This window comes from Trachypithecus francoisi, unplaced genomic scaffold (assembly GCF_009764315.1).
Source record: "Trachypithecus francoisi isolate TF-2019V2 unplaced genomic scaffold, Tfra_2.0 Lachesis_group5, whole genome shotgun sequence".
In the NCBI taxonomy this organism is placed as follows: domain Eukaryota; kingdom Metazoa; phylum Chordata; class Mammalia; order Primates; family Cercopithecidae; genus Trachypithecus; species Trachypithecus francoisi.
In genome coordinates, this window is record NW_022681470.1 from 136,767,693 (window position 1) to 136,788,634 (window position 20,942).

The following is a 20,942-nucleotide window of genomic DNA, read 5'->3' on the forward strand; positions in this document are numbered from 1 at the left end:
GCTGGTGCACACCAGCCCAGCATCCTCTCCCATGCCACCAAGCATGGTGGACAGAGCCCCTGCCTGGGACATGGGGAATCTTTTCTTCCCTGGGCTGAAAGGGAATGCCCCTCACCCCTTCCCCCTGCCATTGCACAGAGAGCCAAGATCCGGACATGTCCCTGAGATACACTTCCCACAGAGCTATGAATGAGTCTCGAGATTCCGTCTGCATGCACCCCTGTCTGTGCTGTTCTGTGTCACAGCTTTGCTGCATGCCTGCGAGGGGCCTGCCCCACCAGTGGGGGGCTGCCTGCCTGCTGCTTCTCAGAGGAATGATGTGGTCTGGGCCCATCTGGTCTGTCCTGGTCTGGGCCAAGCCAGGGGTTGGGGGTGGGGAGCCGGCGGCGCCCCCCACCAGCGGCTGTGGTTCTGGCCCCCTCAGCCTTGGCTGTTGCACGCGCTGCTCAAATCCAGCTTGTGCTCTTTTTCTTTGGGGTCAGACTGAAACAGGGCCGTCCAGAAGAACTCTGGGGCGGGGCGGGGGTGGGGCAAGGATTGAGGCTAACCCTGGAAATGCCAGCTCTCAGGTCAAGCAGGTGGGGGGAAGAAGGAGAGGGCAGGGGACCAGAAATACGGGAGAGCCTTTTGTGCCCTCCCTACGGGCCACCAAGAGAAACAGAGTACTGGGACAGGTAACCTGAGTAAGGGACACCTCAGCCACTGCAGCCTTCAGAGTTCTTCCTGAGACTCCCTGGGTAGGGGTGGGCGTGGCTCACGGGAGACCCAGGAGAGATGCCTGGGAATGACTTGCCTTCGGTTTTCTGTAGCGGCTTCTGCGGATGGACCTGCCCGTCGCAGATGACAACACCGTCCACTTCAATTCCACCCTCATGGCTCTGATCCGCACAGCCCTGGACATCAAGATTGCCAAGGGTAAGGAAGGGACAGGGGTGGGTGCAGACAGGTGGGACAGGGTAGAACCGGAGATCTCCCTCCCTGCCCCAAACTAGAGGAGCTGCTGTCACCACCCGGATTTTCATTCACGCTTCCATTCAATCGTTCCACAGCGTTTTTTGGGGTTTTTGGTTTGGGTTTTTTTTTTGGTTTGTTTGTTTTTGTTTTTGTTTTGTTTTTGAGACAGAGTCTTGCTCTGTTGCCCAGGCTGCAATGCAGTGACATGATCGCAAGTCACTGCAACCTTGACCTCCCAGGCTCAAGTGATCCTTCCACCTCAGCCTCCCCAGTAGCTGGGACTACAGGCACACACCACCACACTCAGCTGATTTTTTTTTTTTTTTTTTTTTGTGACGATTTCCCTCTGTCACTCAGGCTGAAGTGCAATGGTACAATCTTGGCTCATTGCTACCTCCACCTCCTGGGTTCAAGCGATTCTCCTGCCTCAGCCTCCCAAGTAGCCGGAATTATAGGTACATACCACCACACCCAGCTAATTTTTTATATTTTGGGTAGAGACAGGATTTCACCATGTTGGCCAGGCTGGTCTTGAACTCCTGACCTCAAGTGATCCACCTGCCTCGACCTCCCAAAGTGCTGGATGACAGGTGTAAGCCACTGTGCCCAGCCTGTTTTTTGTTTGTTTGTTTGTTTGTTTTTGAGACAGAGTTTCGCTCTGTTGCCCAGGCTGGAGTGCAGTGGTGCGATCTCGGCTCACTGCAAGCTCCGCCTCCTGGGTTCACACCATTCTCCTGCCTCAGCCTCCCAAGTAGCTGGGACTACAGGCGCCCGCCACCACGCCCGGCTAATTTTTTGTATTTTTAGTAGAGATAGCGTTTCACCATGTTAGATCTCCTGACCTCGTGATCCACCCGTCTTGACCTCGCAAAGTGCTGGATGACAGGCATGAGCCACTGTGCCCAGCCTAATCTTTTATATTTTTTATAAAGATGAGGTTTCATCAGGTTGCCCAGGCTGGTCTCAAACTCCTGGGCTCAAGCAGTCCTCCCACCTCGGTCTCCTAAAATGCTGGTATTACAGGCGTGAGTCACCACACCCGGCCCATTTGCAGATATTTAGTGCACCCCTTCAATGTGCCAGAGACCTGTCCAAGCATGGGGAACCCATCAGCTTACACTTTAGGTGGACGGGGAGGCCGCCACTGAGGAGGTGAGGCAGTGTCTGGTGGATCCCTGGGGGGAAGGTGCTCCAGGCAGAAGGACTGGCAAAGGCCCTGACAGGGGAGTGAACAGGGGACACCTGGGGTATTGAGCTGACTCACCTTCTGAGTAAGGGCGTGCCACGCAGGTTCAGAACAGAGGAGAAGCCTGACCCAACTCACATTTGAACAGGTTCCCTCCGGCCACTGAGGGGATGAGGGACCGGAAGGAGGCCAGGGTCGGGGCTGCTGATATCATCCGGGTGGAGACAGGACAGTAGCTTAGAACTAGGGGTAGGCCGGGCATGGTGGCTCAAGCCTGTAATCTCAGCACTTTGGGAGGCCAAGGTGGGTGGATCAGTTGAGGTCAGAATCACCAGCCTGGCCAATATGGTGAAACCCCCGTCTCTACTAAAAATACAAAATTTAGCCAGACCTGATGGTGGGTACTGTAGTCCCAGCTACTTGGGAGGCTGAGACAGAATAATCGATTGAACCTGGGAGGTGGAGGTTGCAGTGAGCCGAGATCACCCCACTGCACTACAGCCTGGGAGACAGAGCAAGACACTGTCTTAAAAATAAAATTAAATTAATTAACTGGACATGGTGGCATATGCCTGTGGTCCCAGCTACTCAGGAGACAGAGATGAGAGGATTGCTTGAAGCCAGGAGTTTGAGGCTGCAGTGAGTCATGATTGCACCACTGCCCTCCAGCCTGGGCGACAGAACGAGATCCTGGCTCAAAACAACAAAAAGAAAAAGAAAAAAAAAAATTTTTAAGCTGAGAAGGGGCTGGGCGCGGTGGCTTACACCTGTAATCCCAGGACTTTGGGAGGCCAAGGTGGGTGGATCACGAGGTCAGGAGTTCAAGACCAGCCTAGCCAACATGGTGAAACCACATCTCTACCAAAAATATAAAAATTCCGGGTGTCATGGTGGGCGCCTGTAACCCCAGCTACTCTGGAGGCTGAGGCAGGAGAATCTCTTGAACCCGGGAGACAGAGGTTGCAGTGAGCCAAGATCGCACCACTGAACTCCAAGCTGGGTGACAGAGCAAGACTCTGTCTCAAAAAAAAAAAAAAAAAAAAAGCTGAGGCCAGGCACAGTGGCTCATGCCGGTAATCCAAGCACCTTGGGAGCCAAGGCAGGCGGATCACGAGGTCAAGAGATCGAGACCATCCTGACTAACATGGTGAAACCTCGTCTCTACTAAAAATACAAAAAATTAGCCAGGTATGGTGGCACATGCCGGTAGTCCCAACTACTCAGGAGGCCGAGGCAGGAGAAATTGCTTGAATCCGAGAGGTGGAGGTTGCAGTGAGCAAGATTGCGCCACTGCACTTCAGCCTGGGTGACAGAGCAAGACTCTGTCTCAAAAAAAAAAAAAAAAAAAAAAAAAAAGTCTGGGCACGGTGGCTCACACCTGTAATCCCAGCACTTTGGGAGGCCGAGGCAGGAGGATCACTTGAGGCCAGGAGTTCAAGACCAGCCTGGCGAACACAGAGAGACCCCATCTCTATAGAAATTTTAAAATGAGCCAGGTGTGGTGATGGGCATCTGTAGTCCAGCTACTTGGGAGGCTGCAGTGGGAAGATCACTGGGGACCAGGAGGTCAAGACTGCAGTGAGCTATGTGATGACCACAGATATAGCGGCTTAAGACACACCCATTTGTCAGTTCACAGTCCCGTAGGTCAGAAGTCCAAGAAGCTGTACTGGGCTGTCTGCTGAGGGTCTCACGAGGCTGAAGTCAAGGTGTCAGCCAAGCTGGGCTCCTCTCTGGAGGATCTGGGGGAGAATGTACTTCCAGGTTCATTCAGGTGTTGGCAGAATTCAAGTCTTGTGGCTGTAGGACTGAGGTCTTGTTTTATCACTGGCTTTTTAGCTTTTTGCTCCTGGAAGTGCATGTATCCTCCATGTGCTCCCATTCTCTCCGACTTCCCCATCTGCCATCAAGCAGAGAGAATATTGTGCTTTTCAAAGGCTCACCTGATTGGGGCAGGCCTACCCTGATCATCTCTGTATTTTGAGGTCAGCTGACTTGATATTTTAACTTTTTTTCTTGAGACAGAGTTTCGCTCTTGTTGCCAAGGCTGGAGTGTAGTGGTACGATCTCAGTTCACTGCAACCTCTGCCTCCCAGGTTCAAGCAATTCTCCTGCCTCAGCCTCCTGAGTAGCTGAGACTACAAGTGCCTGCCACCACGCCCAGCTAATTCCTTTTGTATTTTGTATTTGTAGTAGAGACAGGGTTTCACGAGGTTGGCCAGGCTGGTTTTGAATTCCTGACCTCAGGTGATCCACCCGCCTCAGCCTCCCAAAGTGCTGGGATTACAGGCTTGAGCCACTGTGCCCAGCATTTTTTTTTTTTTTTTTTGAAACGGAATCTCATACTGTCACCCAGGCTAGAGTGCAGTGGTGCAATCTCGGCTCCCTGCAACCTCCACCTCCCAGGTTCAAGTGATTCTTCTGCCTCAGCCTCCCGAGTCGCTGGTATTACAGGCATGTGCCACCACGCCCGGCTAATTTTTTGTATTTTTAGTAGAGACGGGGTTTCACCATTTTAGCAGGATAGTCTCGATCTCCCGACCTCATGATCTGCCTGCCTCAGCCTCCCAAAGTGCTGGGATTACAGGCATGAGCCACCTCACCGGGCCTCTGGTATTTTAATTGTATCTGCAAAGTCCCTTCATAGCCTGGGCAGTGATCCCTACATTAGTGTTTGAATAAACAGAATCTTGGTGGAAGGGCAGGTTTGAATTCTGCCTACCACAGTTCCTTCATCTGTACAACGCATCTAACAATGCCCCCACTCTTCGCATGTAATGCCATCGTAACTCAGCTGCTGTGGCACTCTGAGAATCTGTGTTCAGGGGTCCTAAAACCACCCACAGGTTCAGTGATCTCCTGGAAGAACTCAGAACTAAGAAAAGTTTTTATACTCACAGTTGATTGCAGTGAAAGAATACAGATTAAAAATCTGCAAAGGGCCGGGTGCGGTGGCTTACGCCTGTAATCCCAGCACTTTGAGAGGGTGAAATGGGCGGATTGCTTAAGGTCACACAGTTCAAGACCAGCCTGACCAACATGGTGAAACCCTGTCTCTATTAAAAATACAAAAATTAGCCAGGCGTGGTGGCTGGCGCCAGTAATCCCAGCTACTTGGAAGGCTAGGGTAGGAGAATCACTTGAACCCGGGAGGCAGAGGTTGTAGTGGGCCGAGATCCTGCCACTGCACTCCAAGCTGGATAGAGTGAGAATCTATTAGGAAAAAAAAAAAAAAAAATCTGCAAGGGCCAGGTGTGGTGGTTCACACCTGTAATCTCGGCACTTTCGGCCGGGCGCGGTGGCTCAAGCCTGTAATCCCAGCACTTTGGGAGGCCGAGACGGGCGGATCACGAGGTCAGGAGATCGAGACCATCCTGGCTAACATGGTGAAACCCCGTCTCTACTAAAAATACAAAAAACTAGCCGGGCGACATGGCGGGCGCCTGTAGTCCCAGCTGCTTGGGAGGCTGAGGCAGGAGAATGGCGTAAACCAGGAGGCGGAGCTTGCAGTGAGCTGAGACCCGGCCACTGCACTCCAGCCTGGGCGGCAGAGCGAGACTCCGTCTCAAAAAAAAAAAAAAAAAAAAAATCTCGGCACTTTGGGAGGGCAAGTTGGGCAGATCACTTGAGGTCATAAGTTCGAGACCACCCTGGCCAACATGGCAAAACCCCATCTCTACCAAAAATACAAAAATTAGGCATGGTGCCAGACTCCTGTAATCCCAGCTACTCAGGAGGCTGAGGCAGGAGAATCACACGAACCTGGGAGGTGGAGGTTGCAGTGAGCTGAGACCGTGCCATTGCGCTCCAACCTGGGCGACAAGAGCAAAACTCTGTATCCAAAAAAAAAAAAAAAAAAATTAGTCGGGTGCGGTGGCACATGCCTGTAGTCCCAGCTACTCCAGAGTCTGAGGCACGAGCATCCTTGACCCCAGGAGACAGAGCTACATTAAGCCGAGATCGTGCCACTGCACTCCAGTCTGGGTGACAGAGCAAGACTCTGTCTCAAACAAACAAAATCCAAAAACATAAAATGTGCAAAGGAAGGGGATCTGGGGAAGGGTCCAGGAGACACCAGGCATGAGCTTCCAGTTGTCTGCTCCCAGTGAAGTTGTGCAGACAACACTTAATTCTCCTTGCAATGTGTGACAACATGCACTGTGTACTGCCAACCAGGGAAGCTCACCTGAGCCTTGGTGCCCCAGGGTTTTTATTGAGGGTTGTCATGCAGGCAGGGCTGACCATAGTTACTCAGTCTCCAGTCCCTCAAAAGGTCAAACTGATACCACGTGGCTCAAGACCCCAACTATAAATCACATTGTTAGAATTAACTGTATGGAAAATTAACCAGGCGTGGTGATGGGCGCCTGTAATCCCAGCTACTCAGAAAGCTGAGGCAGGAAAATCACCTGAACCCAGGAGGCAGAGGTTGCAGTGAGCCGAGATCACACTATTGCACTCCAGCCTTGGGCAACAGAGCAAAAACTCCATCTCAAAATAAATAAATAGAATGAACTCTATGGGCCAGGTACGGTGACTCACCCTGTAATCATAGGAGGCCAGGGGTTTGAGATCAGCCTGGGCAACACAGTGAGACACTATCTCTTTTTTTTTTTTTTTTAAAAAGGCCAGGCATGGGGTGGCTCACGCCTGTTACCCCAGCACTTTGGGAGGCCAAGGCGGTTGGATCACGAGGTCAGGAGCTTGAGACCATCGTGGCTAACATGGTGAAACCCCATCTCTACTAAAAAATACAAAAAAAAAATTAGCTGGGTGTAGTGGTGGGAGCCTGTAGTCCCAGCTACTTCGGAGGCTGAGGCAGGAGAACGGTGTGAACCCAGGAGGCAGAGCTTGCAGTTTGCAGTAAGCTGAGATCACGCCACAGCACTGTCCAGCCTGAGTAACAGAGTGAGACTCCATTAAAAAAAAAAAAATGGCCGGGCGCAGTGGCTCAAGCCTGTAATCCCAGCACTTTGGGAGGCCGAGACGAGCGGATCACCAGGTCAGGAGTTCGAGACCATCCTGGCTAACCCGTTGAAACCCAGTCTCTACTAAAAAATACAAAAAAAGCTAGCCGGGCGAGGTGGCGGGTGCCTGTAGTCCCAGGTACTCGGGAGGCTGAGGCAGAATGGCGTAAACCCGGGAGGCGGAGCTTGCCGTGAGCTGAGATCTGGCCACTGCACTCCAGCCTGGGCGACAGCGAGACTCTGTCTCAAAAAAAAAAAAAAAGGCTGGCGTGGTGGCTCACGCTTGTAATCCCAGCACTTGGGAGGCCAAGGTGGGTGGATCACGAGGTCAGGAGATCGAGACCATCCTGGCTAACACGGTGAAACCCCGTCTCTACTAAAAAATACAAAAACTTAGCTGGGCGTGGTGGCAGGCGCCTGTAGTCCCAGTTACTCGGGAGGCTATGGCAGGAGAATGGTGTGAACCGGGAGGCGGAGCTTGCAGTGAGCCAAGATCGCACCACTGCACCCCAGCCTGGGAGACACAGCGAGACTCAAAAAAAAAAAAAAAAAAAAAAAAAAGAATGAACTATACAGTGTGGCCCAGGCCCCTTGCTAAATACAGACACTATTTTCAGGCAGGACATTTCAAAGGCTTAAAGATCACCTCCTAGGAGCAAGTCAAGGACCAATCCTTCCACTGCAATGTGCAGGGTTTGGACAACACCAGTCTGCTGAGCTAGTCCTTACTGCTCAGAACCCCAGGAAGTCCAGCCTGTATGACACCTACTGGATTCCCTTCCTGAGGGCTTCAAAGACTCCCGGAGATGTCCCTGCGTTTGGCTGTCACAGTTGTTACTTATACCCCAGACGCCACTGAGTTCCCTGAAGACAATGATTTCCCAGATTTCTTTTTTTTATTTTATTTTTATTTTTTTATTTTTTTATTTTTTTTTTTTATTTTTTTTTTTGAGACGGAGTCTCGCTCAGTCGCCCAGGCTGGAGTGCAGTGGCCCGATCTCAGCTCACTGCAAGCTCCGCCTCCCGGGTTTAAGCCATTCTCCTGCCTCAGCCTCCCACGTAGCTGGGACTACAGGCGCCCGCCACATCGCCCGGCTAGTTTTTTGTATTTTTAGTAGAGACAGGTTTCTTTTTTTTTTTTTTTTTTTTTTTTTTTTTTTTTTTTTTTTTTTTTTTTTTTTTTTTTTTTTTTTTTTTTTGAGACGGAGTCTCGCTCTGCCGCCCAGGCTGGAGTGCAGTGGCCGGGTCTCAGCTCACTGCAAGCTCCGCCTCCCGGGTTTACGCCATCTCCTGCCTCAGCCTCCCGAGCAGCTGGGACTACAGGCGCCCGCCACGTCGCCCGGCTAGTTTTTTTTGTATTTTTTTTTAGTAGAGGCGGGGTTTCACCGTGTTAGCCAGGATGGTCTCGATCTCCTGACCTCGTGATCCGCCCGTCTCGGCCCCCAAAGTGCTGGGATTACAGGCTTGAGCCACCGCGCCGGGCCGAGACAGGGTTTCACCGTGTTAGCCAGGATGGTCTCGATCTCCTGACCTCGTGATCCGCCCATCTCGGCCTCCCAAAGTGCTGGGATTACAGGCTTGAGCCACCGCGCCCGGCCTATTTTTTATTTTTTTGAGATGGAGTCTCGCTCTGTCGCCCAGGCTGGAGTGCAGTGGTGCGATCTCAGCTCACTGCAACCTCTGCCTCCCGGGTTTACGCCATTCTCCTGCCTCACCCGCCAGAGTAGCTGGGACTACGGGTGTCCACCACCACGCCCGGCTAGTTTTTTGTATTTTTAGTAGAGACGGGGTTTCACCGTATTAGCCTGGATGGTCTCAATTTCCTGACCTCGTGTTCCTCCCGCCTTGGCCTCCCAAAGTGCTGGGATTACAGGCATGAGCCACCATGCCCGGCCGATTCCCCAGGTTTCTGAGCCAGGGGCCCCTCCACCTCTTATCCTCAGTGAGTGCCAGGCCTCATCCTGGCATTCCACAGCTGCGCCAGGCTCTCGGGGTTAAAGAAGGTCAGGAGGGTGTGGGGAGAACAATGGAAGAGTGGTACTAATGGCAGCCCTTTGAGCAGATGAGAGTCTCAAGAGAGCATAACACGCTTTGTTTTCACAGTTCAGTTCACTTTCTAAGCACACTGAGCTTCCTTTCTAGCAGGTTAAGGGGCCTCAAGGGGGGACAGATTAACCTCAATCATTCTTCAGATTCTCGAAAGTGGTGCCACCATTCATTGCTGGAGATTGGGAGAAAGTGGGCAGGTCCATCTCATTCTCTCTGTCTCTGTCTCTCTCTCTCTCTTCCCTGTCCATCTGTTTCTCTCTCCCACCTACCCCTCTGTTCTCTCTGCCCAGAAGAATCTGTTTTTGTTTTTGTTTTGTTTTGTTTTTGTTTTTTGAGATGGAGTCTCTTTCTGTTTCCCAGGCTGGAGTGCAGTGGCTCAATCTCAGCTCACCACTGCAGCCTCCGCCTCCCGGGTTCAAGCAATTCTCCTGCCTCAGCCTCCCGAGTAGTTGGGATTACAGGTATGCGCCACCACGCCCAGCTAATTTTTGTGTTTTTACTAGAGACAGGGTGTCACCATGTTGGCCAGGCTGGTCCCTATCCTCTTGGAAGCCCCCGACCCCAGGCATTGAGGGCAGAGCCAACCACCTGCCTGAATCAATTAGCATACTAAACGTAAGCCCAGTTAGCAATATCCAAATAGCAGCCCACAGTGACGTTCTGACTTCTGCCGAGCGCTCACAGCAAGGGCGTTCTACACTGGGCGGGCGGCCCACATACTAATCCGTGGACAGTACTCCAGGATTGCAAGGTGAAGAGAGACTATGTGTGGAGGTTGGGGATGGTGCCGAATGCCCTACAGTTCACAGGACAGACCCCGCCACAGAGAATGTTTACCAAAGGCATGAGGATGAGAGCGGGAAGGAAGACAGCCTTGGGCAGCCCCACCTGGGAACATGAACCATTCGTGGGTGACTCTTGCCCACTTGCAGAGACACCTCCTATTCCTGACAGTCCCAGTGTTAATATAATAATTCTGTACTTGAGGCTGGGTGCAGTGGCTCACACCTGTAATCCCAGTGCTTTGGGAGGCCAAGGCAGGAGGACTGCTTGAGGCCACAAGTTTGAGATCAGCCTGGGCAACATAATGAGACCCCAGGACTACAAAAAAAAACATTTTCAGCCAGGCGGGATGGCTCACGCCTGTAATCCCAGCATTTTGGGAAGCCGAGGTGGGCGGATCACTTGAGGTCAGGAGTTCAAGACTAGCCTGGCCAACATGGTGAAACCCCATCTCTACTAAAAATGCAAAAAATTAGCTGGGCACAGTGGCATGTGTCTGTAATCCCAGCTACTCGGGAGGCTGAGGCAGGAGAATCGCTTGAACCTGGGAGGCGGAAGTTGCCGTGAGCCAAGATGGTGCCATTGCACTCCAGCCTGGGCAATAGAGTGAGATTCTGTCCCAAAAATAATTAATTAATTAATTAATTAATTTTCATTATTCAGGCATGATGGTATGTGCCTGTAGTCCCAGCTACTCAGGAGACTGAGGCAGGAGGATCACTTGAGCCCAGGAGTTGGAGGCTGCAGCGAGCTATGATCATACCACACTCCAGCCTGGGCAACAGAGCAAACCCTGTCTGTCAAAAATGGGGAGACACCAGCCATATTGGATTAGGGTCTTAGGGACCTCATTTAACCTTCATTATGTCCTTCAAGGCTCTATCTCCAAATATAGTCACACTGTAGGTTAAAGCTTCAACATGTGAATTTGGGGTGGGACTCAGTTCAGTTACCACAGCAGGCATTTTCTTTTTCTCCATGAGAAACTTTTTTTTTTTGAGACAGGGTCTCACTCTGTCTCGCAGGCTACAGTACAATGGCGCAATCACAGCTCACTACAGCCTGCACCTCCCAGACTAAGTGATCCTCCCTCCTCAGCCTCCCAAGCAGCTGGGACTACAGGTGCACACCATCACACCCAGCTAATTTTTTTTTTTTTTCTTAAAGACAGGGTCTCCCTATGTTGCTCAGGCTGATAAAGTAACTTTTAATAGGAAATGTCATGTTTTCTTCTTTCTCTGTCTCTGAGAAGGGGCCACAGAGACTGAGGGCACCTCACTTGGCTATAGTAGACAATAAACATAGCCACAGATTCCAGCTGCTCCCCATGAGGGAAGAAAAACTGTTATAGGTTGATGTCAAGAGCCAGGTACAGAGATTCAGTGGCTCACGCCTGTAATCCGAGAAGTTTGGGAGGCTGAGGCACAAGGATCATTTGAAGTCAGGAATTTAAGACCAGCTTGGGCAACACAGCAAGACAAAAAAAAAAAAAAAATTAAGATTAGCCAAATGTGGTGGCACACTCTTGTAGTCTCAGCGATGCAAGAGGCTGAGGAGGCCAGGCGTGGTATATCACTCCTGTAATCCCAGAACTTTGGAAGGCTGAGGCAGGTGGATCACCTGAGGTCAGGAGTTGGAGACTAGCCTGGCCAACATGGTGAAACCCCATCTCTACTAAAAATACAAAATTAGGCCGGGCGCGGTGGCTCACGCCTGTAATCCCAGCACTTTGGGAGGCCGAGACGGGCGGATCACGAGGTCAGGAGATCGAGACCATCCCGGCTAACCCAGTGAAACCTTGTCTCTACTAAAAATGCAAAAAAAAAAAAAAAAATTAGCAGGGCGAGATGGCAGGCACCTGTAGTCCCAGCTACTCGGGAGGCTGAGGCAGGAGAATGGCAGGAACCCGGGAGGCAGAGCTTGCAGTGAGCTGAGATCCGGCCACTGCACTCCAGCCTGGGCAACAGAGCGAGACTCTGTCTCAAAAATAAATAAATAAATAAAAATAAATAAAAATACAAAATTAGCTGGGTGTGGTGGCACATGCCTGTAATCCCAGCTACTTGGGAGGCTGACACAGGAGAATCGCATGAACCTGGGAGGTAGAGGCTACAGTGAGCCAAGATCATGCCACTGCACCCCAGCCTGAGAAAGACAGAGCAAGACTCTGTCTCAAAAAAAAAAAAAAAGAAAGAAACAAAAAAAGAGGCTGAGGCCAGATATCTGGAGCCCAGGAGTTCAAGGCTGCAGTGAGCCAGGATCCCATCACCTCACCCCAGCCTGGGAGACACAGTAAGAGCCTATTTAAAAAAATGAAAATAGGCCGGGTGCGGTGGCTCACATTTGTAATCCCAGCACTTTGGGAGGCTGAGGTGGGCGGATCACGAGGTCAGGAGTTCGAGACCAGCCTGGCCAACATAGTGAAACCCCCATCTCTAATAAAAATACAAAAAATTAGCCGGGTATGGAGGCGGGCGCCTGTAATCCCAGCTACTCCGGAGGCTGAGGCAGGAGAATCACTTGAACCCGGGAGGCGGAGGTTGCAGTGAGCCGAGATCGCACCGTTGCACTCCAGCCTGGGTGACAGAGTGAGACTCTGTCTCAAAAAATAAATAAATAAATAATAAAATTTTAAAAATAAAAATAAAATAGAATACTATTGAAATACCTCTCTAGCAGCCGGTAGCTAGCCCCTGCCCTTCCCCAGACTTCCTGGACACCCCCTCACAATCCAGCAACTACAGGGTTAATGTTTGGCCCCAAAAGAGTCTTCATGCTCCGCATGTATCCCACCGTGGCTGTGGGTTAATGTTCCTTCCAAACCTACTGACCAATGTCTGGAACAGCACCCCTGTGCCCAGGATTTGGGGCCCTGAAACATGAGTAGAAGTGGGAGCCAGTCTGATGTATCAGGGCAGATGAGGCCGAGCTGTGAAACAGCCCCAGGATCTCGCTGGCACAAACCAATAAAGGTTCTCCCACTCGGTTTTTTTTTTTTTATTTCCTTTTTTTTTTCTCAGCTGAATTTAAGATTCATGCACTCTTGTTAGATGTCCTTCATGGACTGACAGGGAGCTCATTTCTTCAGAGTCACTTAGGGACAGGCCTGAGGGGACAGACACTGTCCATAACATCACCAGCCATGCAACAGACAGAGAACTTGGGAGGGTCCCGCTGTGACAGTTAAATAGCCTGGCCCCTGGTGCAGTGGCTCACGCCTGTATTCCCAGTGTCTTTGGAGGCTGAAGCAGGAGGATCACTTGAGTCCAGGAGTTTGAGATCACCCCGGGTAACACAGTGAGACCCACTCTCTACAAACCAAAAACAAAAAAATATTAGCCAGGCGTGGTGGTGTGCACCCATAGAACCAGCTACTCAAGAGGCTGACGTGGGTGGATTGCCTGAGCCCAGGAGCTCGAGGCTTCGGTGAACAAGGATAGTGCCACAGCCTGGGCAACAGCGCAAGACCCTGTCAATCGATCGATCGATCAATAGATGATAGATAAATAGATAAGATAGATAGATTTAAAAAAAAATTTTTTTTAATAATAAGCTGGGTGCAGTGGCTCATGCCTGTAATCCCAGCACTTTGGGAGGCTGAGGCAGGCAGATCACCTGAGGTCAGGAGTTCGAGACCAGCCTGGCCAACATGGTGAAACCCTGTCTCTACAAAAATATAAAAATAGCCAGGCATGATGGAAGATGCCTGTAATCCCAGCAACTCGGGAGGCTGAGGTGGGAGAATCTCTTGAACCTGGGAGGTGAAGGTTGCAGTGAACCGAGATCGTGCCATTGCACTCCAGCCTGAGTGATAGAGCGAGAGTCCATCTCAAAAATAATAATAAATGCTCTGGCCCCAAAGTGGCACATTACATGGTGCACACTCCATTAGCAAGAACTCATCACATGGCCCTACCAACCACAGGAGGAACCCTCTCCTGTACTCAGGTAGGAGGGCCAGGAAACACCGGGAGAGCTTTAATGACCACCATGACTGGGGTGAGGGACCAGGGATTGGCTGTAGGCCAAGGGCATGTCCATGGCATTGGAGACTTGGGAAAAGACCCCCTCTGGGCCACGCACGGTGGCTCTCATCTGTAATTCCAGCACTTTGGGAGGCTGAGGTGGGAGGATCGCTTGAGCCCATGAGGTCGAGACTGCAGTGAGCTATGATTGTGCCACAGCACTTCAGCCTGGGCGACAGAACAAAACCCTGTCTCAAAAATCAAAACCAAAACCAAAACCTCCTCTCTTGGGGATGCTCCAGGGCGTCCGTCCCAGCCTTGGACAGATGGGTCACTGCAACAATAATCCTACAGCAGACACTGTCCCAAGGCTGCACGCACATTACTTTGATCATCAAACAACCAGGTGACAGCCGGGCATGGTGGTGTGCGCCTGTAGTCCCAGCTACTCGGGAGGCTGAAGCGGGATAATCTCTTGAACCCGGGAGGCGGAGGGTGCAGTGAGCCGAGATCACGTCACTGTGATCTTTTTAACAGAGAGACTCTGTTTAAAAAAAAAAAAAAGAAAAAGAAAAAACAGACCAGGCGCAGTGGCTCATGCCTGTAATCCCAGCACTTTCGGAGGCTGAGGAGGGTGGATCATCTGAGGTCAGGAGTTCAAGACCAGCCTGGCCAACATGGTGAAACCCTGTCTCTAGTAAAAATACAAAATTAGTCGGGCGTGGTGGCGCACACCTGTAATCCCAGCTACTCGGGAGGCTGAGGCAGGAGAATCGCTTGAACCCAGGAGGCAGAGGTTGCAGTGAACTGAGATCGTGCCATTGCACTCCAGCCTGGGCAACAAGAGTGAAACTCCATCTCAAAAAAAAAAAAAAAAAACTAGGTGAGGCAAGTACTCTTGCTATTGTCTCCATCTCACAGATGGAGAAACTGAGGCACTAAGTGGTAGAGTAACCTAAGTCATGCAGCTGATAACTGGGAGACAAGATTGGGACCCAGGTGGCCCAGCAGTTCTCCATGTTGGGCTGTCTCCTGCGCAGCTGCTTCATGGTCCTGGCTCCATCGAGAACCAGAGCCCACAAGGTCATTGCAGCAGCACTGTCCAGGGCCTCCTCTGGGCCAGGCCCTCAGGGAACTGGAGACCCCACAGAGACAAGAAAGATTGGGGTCTCGTTCTCGGGAGCCTCTGGCTTTGCAGCTGACCCAGAGTCCAGCTGACACCCAGGCAGACAGTCAGGGTCTGTCTGCACCCCCATTGCAGGAGGAGCCGACAAACAGCAAATGGACGCTGAGCTGCGGAAGGAGATGATGGCGATTTGGCCCAACCTGTCCCAGAAGACGCTAGACCTGCTGGTCACACCTCACAAGTGTAAGAGCCGAGCCCAGCCCTGGGATCCGATCCATCAGGACAGATGGAGGGGGAGGGAAAGAGGAGGCCTGGGGAGAGTGTCGGCCCCGGCTGGTATACACAGGGACTCAGGACAAGGGCCCTAAGGAGGCCTGCCTATGGTGAGCTCGCCTTGTGTGTGCCCCCAGCCACGGACCTCACCGTGGGGAAGATCTACGCGGCCATGATGATCATGGAGTACTACCGGCAGAGCAAGGCCAAGAAGCTGCAGGCCATGCGCGAGGAGCAGGTGCGCTGTTCGCCGCTCTGGGGACATATGGGCTAGGGACAGTGGCTTGCATGTCACCATGGGAACCAACTGGAATATGAGGGTGGCAAAGCCCCAGGGCAGGTCCCTGAAAAGTAGGGACTAGGCCGGGCCCGGTGACTCAGGCCTGTAATCCCAGCATTTTGGGAGGCCGAGGCGGGCAGATCACCTGAGGTCAGGAGTTCTAGATCAGCCTCAACATAGAGAAACCCTGTCTCTACTAAAAATACAAAATTAGCCGGAAATGGTAGTGGGCGCCTGTAATCCCAGGTACTCAGGAGGCTGAGGCAGGAGAATTGCTTGAACCTGGGAGGCAGAGGTTGCAGTGAGCCAAGATCGTACCATTGCACTCCAGTCTGGGCAACAAGAGCGAAACTCTGTCTCAAAAAAAAGAAAAAAAGTAGAGGCTGGGCACAGCGGCTCACACCTGTAATCTCAGTGCTTTGAAAGGCCAGGGCAGAGGGATCGTTTGAGGCCAGTAGTTTGAGACCACTCTGGGCAACACAGTGAGACTCCATCTCTACAAAATAAAACATTAGCAAGGCATGGTGGTGCACACCTGTAGTCCCAGCTATTTAGGAGGCCAAGATGAGAGGATCACTTGAGGCCAGGAGTGGGAGACCAGCCTGGGCAACATAGAAAGACCCATATCTCTACAAAAAACAAACAAAATTAGCTGCATGTGGCGGCATGCACCTGTGGTCCCAGCTGCTTGGGAGGCTGAGGCAGGAGAATCACTTGAACGTGGGAGGTGGAGGTTGCAGCAAGCTAAGATCACACCACTGCACTCCAGCCCAGGTGATAGAGCAAGACTCTATCTCAAAAAAAAAAAGTTCTTGCCAAGGACACATAATATGGATTCATTCAGCTGCTCCACCAACAGTTACTGAATACCTACTGTGTGCAGGGTGCTGTTCTCAGTCCTCAGGGGTGCACCCATGGGCAAAACAGGCCAGAGTCCCTGCCCTCAGGGAGCAGACATTCCAAGGGGGGAAATGCCAATGGTAGCAAATGACTGAATCGTGCAGCATCCAGCAAAGAGAAAGAAGTGTCATGGAGGAAAGTGGAGAAGAATCCAGAAGATAGGAGTACCCAGGGGAGGAGGGGATGCAATGGGAAATGGGTAGTTGGGGAGCCTCCCTGAGACGGTGAAATGTAAGCAAAGGCTTGAAGGAAAAGGGGAGAGAGAGTGAGCTAAGCAATACCTGGAAGGGTGTTCAAGGCAGAGGGAACAGCCAGTGCAAAGGCTCTAAGGCTGGACTGTGCCTGGGTTGTTTGGGGAACAGCAAAGAGGCCAGTGTGACGGAAAAGAGCAGGGAGGAGACAAGGGCAAGGAGGTGACAGGGCAGATCCTTCAGGGCCATGGGAGCTGCAGGAAGGACTCTGGCTTTTACGCCAAGTGGGAGCCATGGAGGGTTCTAAGCAAAGGAAAGATCCGACCTGACTCAGGTGCTCATGGGTACCCTCTGGTGGCTCTTGTGGAACAGTGGGGTTGAAGGTAGGAGCGGGAGACGGTGCCTGCAGTGGGAGATGAGGAGGCGGGACCAGGCTGGGACTATGACTTGGGTGGAGGAGTGAGAAGTGGTCCAGTTCTGTGTGGAATTGGAAGGAAGGGTCTAGATGGATGAGACCTGAGTGTGCGTGTGTGTGTGTGTGTGTGTGTGCGTGCGTGTGTGCGCGCGTGCACGCGCGCGCGTGTGTATATATTGGGGATGTCGCAATGCCTTCGGTGTACCACCATCCCACCACCCTGCCCTTGTCCACACACTACTCTCTGCTCCCTTCCCCAGGACCGGACACCCCTCATGTTCCAGCGCATGGAGCCCCCGTCCCCAACGCAGGAAGGGGGACCTGGCCAGAACGCCCTCCCCTCTGCCCAACTGGACCCAGGAGGAGCCCTGTGAGTGTCACCCCTGCTAGGGAGGTGGAGTGCAGGGGTGTCGCGGTCCCCACATTCTGGAAGCCACCTAAGCACCCACTGCTACCCCGACCTCTGTCCCCCATGCAGGATGGCTCACGAAAGCGGCCTCAAGGAGAGCCCGTCCTGGGTGACCCAGCGTGCCCAGGAGATGTTCCAGAAGACGGGCACGTGGAGCCCAGAACGAGGTCCCCCCACCGACATGCCCAACAGCCAGCCTAACTCTCAGGTGCCTCTGTCACCCAACTCCCCAATGGCTCCCAGGGCCCGGGTGGTTCAGGAGGAAGGGATCTGGGCCCCCCCACACACACACCTGCAGCTCCCTCCATCTGCAGACACCAGGGATCTGGAGGTCAGGCCCCAGGGCTCATCCAGCTTCGCCATCTGCTCCGCAGTCCGTGGAGATGCGAGAGATGGGCAGAGATGGCTACTCCGACAGCGAGCACTACCTCCCCATGGAAGGCCAGGGCCGGGCCGCCTCCATGCCCCGCCTCCCTGCAGAGAACCAGGTGAGGGCTTTCACCACTGCCCTGGGGCTGGACCCCTAACTCTGCACCGGGTGGGGCCAGGCCCCCCGCAACAAGCAGCCCAGTGCATCCCCTCCCTGCCGGACTCAGGCCTGGGTAGAGACTCCTTGGGCCTCTGAAGCAGTCTGCAGGCCCCACCCACCACCTGGCCACACCTGGAGCACCTGCAGACCCTCCTCCCTCACAGAGGACAGAGAGGAAAGTGCTCCCCTGGGGCAGAGGGCAGTGGCCACTGCAAAATGGTCTCTGGCTGCCCTGGTTGGAGGTTGCAGACAGGGGAGGTTGTGGAAGATTAGTGGGTGCAGCAGGGTTCAACAGGGCCAGGTGAGACCTGCCGCGAAGATCACCCCTACACAAACACACACATGCTCAACATGCATGCACACATGTGCAGTGTGCGCCTACTCAGATGCTTGCATACACACACATGCGTGTGCACGTGGGCATATACACACTGCACATGTACTCACATGCACACATGTACGTGCACACGTGTCTGTATATAGGAACTTGACAGGTCCTAGGATGAAGTAGCAGAGTCTGGGGTGGGTCTGGGGGCAGCTGGGTTCTTATTTTCTGTCTGGTCTCTGTGGGGGTCACTGGGGGGGACAGGGGTGTGTGCTTGATGTGTGTCTGTGTGTGGCCGCTTCACCCAGCTGCCAGGCCTACCTGCAGATGATCCAGTTGCCCTGGACTCATGGGACAGAGGGCTGCCCCCCCGTCCTGAGCAGCAGCGGCCCATGCACACAGCCCGCCTCTGGAGGAGAACAGGGCGTGGCTTCAAGAGCCTGGCCCGGGCGCGTGGCATGTGTGGCTGTGGCGAGCTTTCTGTGTGCTGTGTGCGGCGTCTGCACGGGGCAGGAGGCTGTGCTGTGCCTGGCTGGACCAGGGTCACCTGAGGGCCTGGCCTCTGGCTGCTGGGAACATGGGTTGGAGAGCACCCAGTGTGCATGCTGCTGCCCCCCCAGGACCGAGCTGCTGGGCCCCAGGAGAGGGTTGGGACAAGCCCAGCTGACAGCCACCACATGGAAGCTTTGAGCATCGGCTGGAGCCAGGGGTTGGGGTGTGCATCGCATGAGGCAAGAGCCCAGGGCCAGGGGCTCGAGGCTGCACCGTCCCGTCTTTCGGTCCCGTGCCTCTGCCATCTGTCTGTGTCTCCTGTCTGTCTCCTCTGTACCCATGGGAATGGAGGACATCCAGCCCTGGGGGCCCAGGACACCCACCCGCCAGGACTTTAACTTTTCTTTTCCTTCCTGCCTTCTCCCTCCGATTTCTCTTGATGCCAGTGCCACCCCCCCTCCCTGGCTTCTTCTCCATGCACCACCTCCTCACTCTCCCTCTTGCCTTTTATATTTATTTTCTTCTTTCTGTTTTTTCTGTGTGCACCATCCCATGGGGCTGTGACAGAGGAGAAGGGGCCGGCCACGTGGGAATAACCTCAGTGTATGTACTGCGCCTGCCCAGCGCCCAGCAGGGCTCCGGCCCCCTCTTCCTCCCCACCCCCCCTCCAGGGAGTCCCGTCATCTCTCACCGATCCCAGACCCCACCCTTTCTTTGCCAATCTCACCCTCTCCCCCCATGGAGCCCAATCCTTGTGTGTGGTGTCCTGTGTGTGCCCCCCACCCATACACCCTGGTGGGTGGGGCCATCCCCATCCTCACTCCTACCCCCTTTTCTTCAGGGCCCCCCATGCCAGAGGACACCGGCTCTCCAAGAGCCTGGCCCACCCTGCACCTCTTTCTGGGGGGCTTCTTCCCCTACCACCACCACCACCGACCCCTGGTCCTGCAGCTCCTACCTGGAGCAGGGCCACCAGTGCTCAGCTGGGCTGGACCTTGGGAGGCGGACATCCGCCCCATCTCCCTCCTTCCCTCCTCTGCCTGCTGCAGAGAAACCTCTGTGTCAGGGCTTGACCCAGGGGTGCAGCACCGGGGAAAAGAGTGGGCCCCCAGAGCCTCAGGTGCCTGGGTATCCCCCACCCCCACCCAGAGCTCCCTAGCTTGGGCCTCACCAGAAGGACTCAGACTTGTGGGGGCAGCGAGCACAGCCCCGTTAGCCAGGAGGGCCTGGAGCTGCCCTGCCAGGCACCTGGTCCTGAGTCCATAGGTCAGCCAGCCACAGAGTCGGAGGCTTCTCACCTTCCCAGGAGAGAAAGCTGGGGCAGGGATGAGGGCAGCAGTCGGCGCTCCCAGGTTTGCACCCTGGGTGTATGAGGGTAGGGCTTCCCTCTGGCCAGCCTGAGGCTGCTCAACCCTGGCTGGGCCCCGGGGCTGGAGGATGAGGGTCAGATCTTTCTGGTCAGAACCCAGGATGGGCTCAAAAGGAGCAGTCTTGTCTCTGAGGGACAGAGGAGTCCTCACGCTGCACCCTCAGAGGCCTGGCCACACTCAGAGCCCTGATTGATCGGGGGAGCCAAGGCCCCACGGCACCCCCTGGCCCCTGCCCCAGGATGGTCACACTCCAGTCACCAAAGGCTGCCGCCAGGCTGCCGCAATGGGGCAGGAAGGACCGGGACCACTTGGTGCTAGCTGCTGACCCCAGCCCACTGGCCTGTCCCCCCCACCAGACCATCTCAGACACCAGCCCCATGAAGCGTTCAGCCTCCGTGCTGGGCCCCAAGGCCCGACGCCTGGATGACTACTCACTGGAGCGGGTCCCACCCGAGGAGAACCAGCGGCACCACCAGCGGCGCCGCGACCGCAGCCACCGCACCTCTGAGCGCTCCCTGGGCCGCTACACTGACGTGGACACAGGTGGGCACCGACATGGACACAGATAGGCAGCCCCGTGGGGCTCAGGGACAAGCGGAACAGAGGAGAGGGGAGGAGAAGGCAGGGCGGGGAAGACACTGAGGAAGAAGAAAGGGAAAGTCCTCCATGCAGAGGGGACAGAGGGGGCCAGGCAGTGGCTGCAGGAACCTAGGTACTGCCCCCTCCCC

At 53.8% G+C, this 20,942-nt stretch overlaps 1 protein-coding gene and 1 long non-coding RNA gene across 19 annotated transcripts in view; one reads left to right on the plus strand and one right to left on the minus strand.

Annotated features, from left to right (window-relative positions):
* Positions 1–20,942, plus strand: part of CACNA1A (calcium voltage-gated channel subunit alpha1 A) — a 314,547-nt gene that overhangs the window by 290,695 nt on the left and 2,910 nt on the right. For 13 of the 16 annotated variants that reach the window (XM_033198104.1, XM_033198088.1, XM_033198091.1 and 10 more), the window contains 8 exons: positions 810–915; positions 15,166–15,273; positions 15,441–15,541; positions 17,350–17,459; positions 17,568–17,706; positions 17,873–17,986; positions 19,412–19,447; positions 20,571–20,757. In XM_033198104.1, the coding sequence (XP_033053995.1) occupies positions 810–915; positions 15,166–15,273; positions 15,441–15,541; positions 17,350–17,459; positions 17,568–17,706; positions 17,873–17,986; positions 19,412–19,447; positions 20,571–20,757 (901 nt within the window). The remainder of the gene's footprint in view (positions 1–809; positions 916–15,165; positions 15,274–15,440; positions 15,542–17,349; positions 17,460–17,567; positions 17,707–17,872; positions 17,987–19,411; positions 19,448–20,570; positions 20,758–20,942) is intronic. The other 3 variants (XM_033198101.1, XM_033198102.1, XM_033198103.1) reach the window with 1 other exon arrangement.
* Positions 761–20,572, minus strand: LOC117075614. Of its 3 annotated transcripts, XR_004434066.1 has the most exons (5): positions 20,016–20,572; positions 19,803–19,887; positions 17,791–17,972; positions 3,762–4,040; positions 761–893 (listed from the first exon to the last, which is right to left on the minus strand). It is a non-coding gene; the product is annotated as an uncharacterized LOC117075614 (long non-coding RNA). The 3 variants fall into 3 exon arrangements; XR_004434065.1 differs by having other exon boundaries at positions 19,803–20,572; XR_004434067.1 differs by lacking the exon at positions 3,762–4,040 and having other exon boundaries at positions 778–893; positions 19,803–20,572.